The sequence below is a fragment of the Muntiacus reevesi genome, chromosome 10 (assembly GCF_963930625.1).
Source record: "Muntiacus reevesi chromosome 10, mMunRee1.1, whole genome shotgun sequence".
NCBI lineage: Eukaryota > Metazoa > Chordata > Mammalia > Artiodactyla > Cervidae > Muntiacus > Muntiacus reevesi.
In genome coordinates, this window is record NC_089258.1 from 17,610,645 (window position 1) to 17,618,774 (window position 8,130).

Sequence of the window (8,130 nt, forward strand, 5' to 3'; positions counted from 1 at the left end):
GAATAATCCATCCTTTCCACCTCCCAGGAAACATGGAGACATAAAGGTAAGGAACCCTTGGCACAGCTTCACAAGCACATGGTTCTCTCTTCTGTTATTATTTCCACTTTTCTGAATCAATTAGAGAGACCCCTGAGATGGGAAGAATATGATGTCTATTCTCAAGAAAGTATACAACATCATCCCTCCAGGGACAAACCAGGCTGGGAAGGGGATACAGTGAACACTAGGATTTCTAGCCAAAAGGTCTCAGGGGTCTCTCTGATTCAGAAAAGTGGAAATCCTCAGACTCCTGAGCATCAGTTCATCAGCCGTGAACAGCTATCTCGGACGACGGCTGAGCTGAAGGCAGTGCCGAGGCCCTGAGAGCCTCAGCGAGGGGGCTGGAGTAGGTTCCTGGACTTGGGAAGCAGAGAGCTACCTGATGGAGCTCAAATTCACCAATGGGTCTGAGAATGTGTGTTACTTGAGTAGAGGAACAGTGACAAAGGAACCATGATGAATTTCACATTGAAAATCCTTCTTTATGTTCTTCAAAAAAATTATTTTTATTCCCTTTAAAAATGAGTAAAAGGGAAGAAAAAACAGAAAAAACCCCCACAAACTCTGCTAGTTAAATGTATAAAGTCATATTATGTATGGACACTGAGTGTCCGATGCTTGTCTAGAAAGGGGAGAATGAGATTGGGGTCCCAGGTCCTTGCTTTCTCTGTCTCTCAGCCTCAAATTGAGCCGAGGAGAAGAAGGAAGAGTCGCAAGAAAAATGAAACTCTGAAAGGTAGGTTATGCCATTCAGTCCTGTGTGCCCCGGGTGTTAGCCCCCACCCTATCTGGCCCTGAGGGCCCAACTCAATGGGTTCTGAGGAGTCCAGTGGCTGGGCCCGCCCCTCAGGAAACTGAATGCCCACGGAGGCTCCTGAGGAGCAGAGCAGAACACAGATACTTCCCAGATTCCATGTGTGGAATGAAGCTGTGAGGGTCCTGGAAATGGGTGTGGCCCAGCAGGGGGGTGTGGGCTGCGTTCGACCAATAGCACCTGGATTGGGAGGTGGGACCTCCAGGTCCAAGTGTGGACATGTTAACTTTGCTTAGATTCATCTTTGAGGTGACCCCTGCCATGGGAGACCCCCATGGAGGAGTTGTGAGGGCAGCAGGAGGCAATGGATATGGAAGCACTTTGTAAACGACAAAACCTTTCCTGAGGTTCACCGCCACTGTCAGGGGCCCTTAGACAGCCTTGGACCCTGCTGCCTGGACTCCAATCTCCCACTAGTGTCCTTTTAAAGGACAGTGCACTCAGCCTCCTTTAAGACCCCTAGGCCACTGCCTTCACCACCATGACCCACTCTTCTGATTTTCAGCTTGCAGAGATTGCCTGAAAGAATTGGAAGAGATCCGGGACCTGACTTCACTTCTGCAACCGTAAAGACTCTTCCCCTTCTCTCCTGGGTTCTTATTCCTCTCAGATCCTATAGTGTGATCCCAGGGCCTCAGGCAGCCTGGGGCTGAGCTGGGAGGGGGAGTCCTAGGGTGGGGGTATGGCAAAAACCCTGGTGTGAGGGTCAGCAGGAGCATTATGAAGTCAGCAGGGGGCCAGGGAGGGCTGTGGGCTGCAAGTGCCACACTTGCCTGGCCTGCCCAGCCCTCCTGGCCCCAGGGGCTCCTGGCTGCAGCTTGTGCCTCCTGTCTCCTGCAGCCACGTGGGGAGGTTCCCTGAAAAGGGCAACTCTCATCAGCTCGCCTCTCAAGATCCCCTTGGGAAGGTGTGCAAAGCAGCAGCTGCTGGAGCCCACCAGCCATACAGGGAAGAGACTGCTCCCACCGTGTCCCCGGCTCCTCTGACTGAGCAGCCTCTACCTCAGGCCTCCACCCGTTCTTCAGACTCAATTCCCGCCTTATTTTCTGTTCACTCGGATTCCTCCTTGAGTGCCTCTCAAATACCAGAGCCTTTCCTTCCCCTGGACAGACTTTCACCCCAGCCACTGGCTGTTTCTCCTACCCCGCCTGGCTCCCCTGATGCAGTGGCCCGCCCTGCACCTCCGACAGCCTCCTCCGTCCCACAGCCACCAGGGGCCATGCTGAATCTCAGTCAGGGTGAATCCATGGCACTCCCATTGGGCACCATCTCACACCGGTCATCTCCACCCTCCCCTTGGAGACCAGCCATCTCAAACCTAGTCCATTCAAGCTGCCCCCTTTCAGGCCTGTCTTGGTGGCAGGGGGCTGAAAACACCTGGAGCTCCTCCACTGTGACGCACTTTGAGTCCCAGCAAGAACACCTTTCCAGTTATCCGGCAGAGGCCTCGTTCTGGGGAGACCTCACAAACAGACAGGTGGAGGCGGGTAGCATCTCTTTTGTGAACCCGGATGCCCAGAAGCTGCTGGAGATACTAATCACAAAAAGAGTAGAATTAAAGATCTGGAAGAAGAAAGGAAAGGAGGTGGAGGCAGGCTTTTGGATCATAAAAGGCAAGCCAGAGCAACTGCTTGGTCCCGAGAAGGCCCCATATCCTGGCGCTTTGGGGGACCCTCTAGAGAAGACATGCAGCCATCTCTTCTGGGGTCTCCCTTTTCTGCACAGTGAGTCTCTGGTGGCTACTGTCACAGTACCTGGGTCCCCTTTAGAGTTACACCCTATCTTATTCAATGAATGCTCTAAGACCAAACCACTCCAAATTCCGGCTAAAGTAACATCACAGCTGTCATTGTCCCAGCCCTTGACCTCCACTGTGGCCCAGCCCTTGACCTCCACTGTGGCCCAGGCACAACCCAAACTCTTGATTCCAACCATGGCCCAGTTTCAACCACCACCTCAGGGTCACATGGAGACCCAGGCGCAACCCTTACCCTTGATTTCAGTCCTGCCCCAATATCAGCCACAACCTCGGGTTTACTTGGAGACTCAGACCCAACCCCTGCCCTTGACTCCAACTATGCCCCATTGTCAAGCACGAACTCGGGCTCACGTTCAGACCCGGGCCCAGCCCCAACCCTTGTCTACAACCATACCCCAATGTCAGCCATCACCTCGGGCTCGCATAGAGACCCAGACCCGACGCCTGCCTTTGACATCAATCATGCCCCAGTGTCAACCATCACCTAGGTCTGCTCATATCTCACCATCTCTTCCAATCCAACCATCTTCTTCTAAACCACAGAAGAGGTATGGTGAAGTATCTTATGCAACAGTCCAAAGTAAGGGACAAATTTCTGTCCCAAAAGCAATTCAAAACCTGGAACATCACTTTTTGATGAAGCAATTAAAAAGTGGGAAAATTTTACCCTCGTTGGTTAAAAGATATCAGCATGTTTTTAGTCAAGTCACCCCCAACCGTTCCCAGGAGAGCAGGCCTTCCGAGGCCCACATCTCTGTCGCCACCCCTTTTGGGGATTTGATCAGCCCTGAGGTTCGGGAGAACCTGGAGCACCACCTTACCAAAAGGTTCGTGCAGCAACAGAGTGACCTGCCCTGCAGAATCCAAGCTTCTCAGAAAGTGATGCGGCCTCAGGGTGAATTCTCAAAGCTTTGTCAGGTACAGGCTAAGAAGGGGCCCTCAATACCCTCTGCAGTTCTAGGCAAAAGCCGCCAGGACACACAGAAGATGGGGTCCAGATCCTCGGCAAGGATCCCACCAGAAAAGGACCTTTGCCAGGATATAGAACAAAGTGTGGGGAAGATCCTGAAAGATCTATATATGATCTCAGCCAACACCACAGTGAAGGTTCCAGGAGTGAAGGCTGAGTCACAAAGAGAGTTGAGTCCAGACAGGAAGCATCCAGGTTTGGGAGTCTTTATGGGCGTGAACACTAAGCAGATTCAAGAGAGTCCAATCTCTGTGGGTGTCCATTGTTTGAGACTTACTGCCAACCGTGTTGTAGATCTTTCCGGAGAGTCAAATGCTTATCAAGAAACAGAAAATCTAGATTCCTCTCAGGGAGGGGAAGCCTCCATGAACACCTTCCATGAGTCTCTTGTCCTCAGTCCTTATGTCAGACAGGATTTGGAAACATATATACTAAAATTTCGGGTGAAGCATATGTGGGGCTTACTCCTCAAGGTCCTCAAGTTCATACTTTGCTTGAAGTTGAGAAAGGCCCACTGCATACCCCTTCCAAGATCCACCTTGAAAGCTACTTGTGAATCTGGGGACCGCTCAAAAGCCCAGTCTACAGAGGTCTTTGGAAAACCTCCTCAGCCCCAAGCTGGAGAGAGAATGGTAACAACCGAGGCAGCTTTCCCCATGGAGACTGCCTTCCCCACTCCCTCATGGGCCAGCGAGGAAACCCAGGGAGTCATGGGAGGACCCCTACCTGGTGGCACCCTTAAGCCCTCAGAGGTCCCTCTGACTAGTCAGGGAGACAAGCCTCCTTCTCAGACCCCTACGTACAACTTTGTGGGCAGAATCTGGCACAATGAGCATATCATGGGGGCTGACAAAGGCAACCCAGAGCCTTGGAGCAGTCCAAGTCCAGCAATGGCCAGCAATGAGCCACAGGAGAAAGCCGGGGGATGGGCTTTCCCAGACTCCTACTCTAGTGTGACAGTAGTCGAACTTGATGAAAGGTCCCAATCTTCCATGGAACAAGAGGCCATGGAAGAGGACTCTGGTTGGAAAAGTACTTTTGAATCTTGCTTGCTGATCAAATCGCAAAGTAATAATATGGATTTGAGGAGATCACAGTCTCCAAAATCCAATAAATGCTTCTCATTGAATACAAAGTCTGTTGCCTCAAGTTTAGAAGATCTACACTTTGAGGCACAGCTTCATAAGCTTGAGTGCCAAGGTTTCACAGATAAGCAGAAACAGGCTCAAGGCCAGGCCACTGATGTGCTCCTTCAAGACTGTGAAACTGGGGCCACTAGCACGCTTCTCAAAAACCGTCGCTCAGATACGTTCATTGCCGCAAACAACTTGCCTTCTCAGGAATCCCTGTCCTGTTCCCAGACCTTGTCCAGTGGAGGCACGACCAATTCCCAGATGCTCTATGATGTTTCATCAACCGGAGGGAGCAGCCAGGGGCAGCAGGAGGCCCTAAGGTGGCAGCCCCAACGTACGTGCCAGAGCAAGAAGTTCGTCCCCACTGATGGGAGAGGGAATTACAGGAGGTCCAAACTAGGACAGCGTAAAAAAGGATTGGCAGAACGGAGGGCCTACCAGGCCCGCAGGATGAACCACTCTGGCCAGGAAAAGGAATCAGTAGAATCACTAAGAAGCAAGTCCTACCAGTTTACCTTGAAGAAGGGACAGGTTCCTATAGAAAGCCACTTCAGAAAATGGATTAAGCAGCTGCTACAGTGGATTTTCCCCAATAAAAGCAAAAGATCAGAAGAGCACCTGCAACAAGGCCAGCCTGTAGCAGCCACTACTGGCTACAGTAGCCACTACAGCAGCTGCCAGACCCAGGAACCAGTCAAAAGTAGACTGATTACGGACAGCAGGACTGCGGAGGCTCAGGTTCTCTTGACGGCTGTTGGAAAGATCCTGAAGGAGAAAATGGTATTTCACTATAGGCCTCATGCCTCGGAGTTAAATTGGTGCCAAGGAGAACTCTGGGCCCCATTAGGCCCACGTTACTGCTATCATAGGTTTTCCTCCTACCAAGAGCAAAGGAGAGTGGTGGGAGATACATCCTGCCATCACCAAGCTACCCCAATGGGCCACAGCTGTTCTAAAAACAGTGAGTGGACCAGTGCCAGGGGCACCAAATGGGCTGCCCTACCCAGGGAGCCAGGTCCCCCTCTAGGCAGAGCTTGCCAGCATAGATCAAAAATGACAAGTGTTTCCAGCCATAGCCTCCACTGTCCAAGGCACTGTCTTTTTCAAAAATAAACCTCTGATCAATCAGAACACACTTGTCACAGCTTTCCTGGTAGGAACTAGACTTAAAGACCTCCCCCTTCTCAGGATCCAGCTCAGCCCTCTCTCCCTCTTGTTCTCTACCTTGAACTTGTGCAGCTGTAGGGGAGGACTTGGCAGAGGCCGAAATTCCCCTCAGCTCCAGAAAGTGTCAGAAATAAGTTCACATGTCAGAATAAGAGAGGAGTTTGGGGGTATGAGAAACCTCTTCCTCATGTCATGGGGGGGGGGATAGATGACACTGCCCTGAAACCCCCTTCTTTCCTGGAAGGAACTGGGATTGAGATTGGCCAGGAGTGTCACCCTACTTCTGCCCTTCTTTTACTCTGTAGCAGTGGTGAGGACAAAGATCATACGTTCCCAGCTCTAAGGGTGTGTGGTGGGGAGCATGCACGCTCCTGAGGCTTTATCCACCCCTGCCCTGGAGGAGAGGACAGCCCTGCTCACAGGACCCACCTCGCATGGGGGGAGGGAAGGAGTGTCACTGTGTGTGCAGTCACCTCACCGTCTGGGGGTGGGACACTGCGCCCCTAGGGTGGGATAGAGAGGAAGGAGGCTGGTGGCAGAGATGCCCGTAGATGTGGAGTGTATCACTGATCCTGCCCACAGTGCCGATTGTTTTGCTGTTCACACTGTTCACCGAACCCAGGGTAGGCAAAGCTTGAGCTAAGAGTTTGGAAGAAGACTCAAGGAGCCATAGGAGCTGCAGACACGTTTGTTCTCTCCTGGCTGACACGGCAGCCATAACGCAGCCTCTCTCCTGGCCTCTGTAGTGGCAGCCATAACATAACCATAACATTGCCACAACATAACTGCATATAACATAACCATGATACCACTCCAATGGAGCGCCGAAACAGCCGCAGCCAGGGCTCGTGGTGAAGCTCATCCGGGTGCACCGCACACAACCCTCATATAACATAACCATGGTGTCACTCCAGTCTAGCCCCTGTGGAGTAGCAGCCAGCGCTCTCATGTAAAGCTCACACAAGTGTACTGCACAAAGCAGCCCGTGACTAAGCAAGTCCCTCATGATGTGCATACGCAGTGCTGTAAGTGATCTCAGCCATTATATAACCACGCAGTCATTGTTTATAGAACATGGGGTAAGAGGGCATGAGAGCATGGGATGAGAGAATCTGATTGGTGCCATCTTGTTAATTTCCCCACATGCAGTGATCAAAGAGGCCTGGCATTCCACCACTGCCTACAGGCCCAGAGGAAAGAAGTTAGGAGCCTGGTGGCTCCTGGTGTCCCCACCTGAGTCTCCCCCTACTCTAGCTCCCAGAGCCCAGACAGAGAACATCTGGAGCTCCTCCACAGAGGGCCAGGCTCCCAGAGACAGTAGAGCCTCCGAGAAGGGAAGTTTCACTTCTCCACAAGTATAAATAATCAGCTTTCACAGGACCAGAAGCTTGGGACAGACTTCTGGTCTGTGACCTCTACCTACACGTGTGGCCCAAGGAGGCTTCCGGGGAGAGATGGGACTCAACAGGCCCAGGGACCATTCAAGGGTCATAGGAAGTCTCACCTGCTATCAGCCTTGCTCACCCCAGAGCTCAGAAGGGGAAGAAGAGGTCAGCAGACAGGATATGTCACCCATCGGTTGGAAGGTGACCTGTAGGTAGAAGGATGCCATCAGCTTACTTCCTTGGGCCTGTCCACACTGGAAAGTGGGGAGACAGGAGCCATTCCTTAGAGCAATTCATGACTGTGTCACGGTCATTCCTGTGATGGAGAGACCTGCTCCAGGAGAGGCCCCTGATCCTTGAGACAGCAGGAATGGCCCTGCCCTTATGCCTGTCAGGACCCCACCATGTGGGACCTGGACCTAAGGTGTGGGGATCATTGGCAACAGGCCTGCTTGTGCTGTGGTTTCTCCCAAAAGCCAGGTCCTGCCTCTGGATCCAATCCTTTAGGGAGAGCACAGCAGTGGGGACTTAGCCAATGCCTGAAAGAGGGGCTGGGACCCAGGCCACAGAATGCTCCCCCCAACTCTGGAGCTCAGGAGACAGTCCAGATTTCCCCAGCATGGACCCTAATCTGGCTGCTGCTGGGTCCTCTCATGGGCACCAAGACATGAGGGCGGGGGGTTGGGGGAGCTGGACCCCCAAGGCACTTGTCCAGAAGGATCACAGAAGAGCAAAACCAAGCAGGGGCATGTCCCTTCACCCTTCTGCTGTTGTAGGGGAAAAAAGGCAACCCACGGAGGCCCCCCCACTAAGAGTACCCACACTGACCCCACACGGGGACCTCCCACACACCCACCCTG

The 8,130-nt window shown here is 52.5% G+C and overlaps 1 protein-coding gene across 1 annotated transcript; it reads left to right on the top strand.

Moving 5' to 3' along the window:
- The first annotated feature begins 900 nt into the window (after positions 1–900).
- On the top strand, positions 901–6,260 carry LOC136176311 (spermatogenesis-associated protein 31E1-like). Its single transcript, XM_065946495.1, has 4 exons — positions 901–1,048; positions 1,362–1,422; positions 1,697–5,536; positions 6,191–6,260. Exons 1-4 carry the CDS (start codon positions 901–903, stop codon positions 6,258–6,260), a joined length of 4,119 nt encoding a protein of 1,372 aa, XP_065802567.1.
- Positions 6,261–8,130: the final 1,870 nt, after the last annotated feature.

What these genes read in the sequence shown, in the direction of transcription:
- LOC136176311 (XM_065946495.1), top strand. Translation starts at nt 901, where the DNA reads ATGCCCACGGAGGCTCCTGAGGAGCAGAGCAGAACACAGATACTTCCC. An exon ending in AATAGCACCTGGATTGGGAG is followed by an intron (nt 1,049 to 1,361) that starts GTGGGACCTCCA and finishes TCTGATTTTCAG; the next exon opens with CTTGCAGAGATTGCCTGAAA. An exon ending in CTGACTTCACTTCTGCAACC is followed by an intron (nt 1,423 to 1,696) that starts GTAAAGACTCTT and finishes TGTCTCCTGCAG; the next exon opens with CCACGTGGGGAGGTTCCCTG.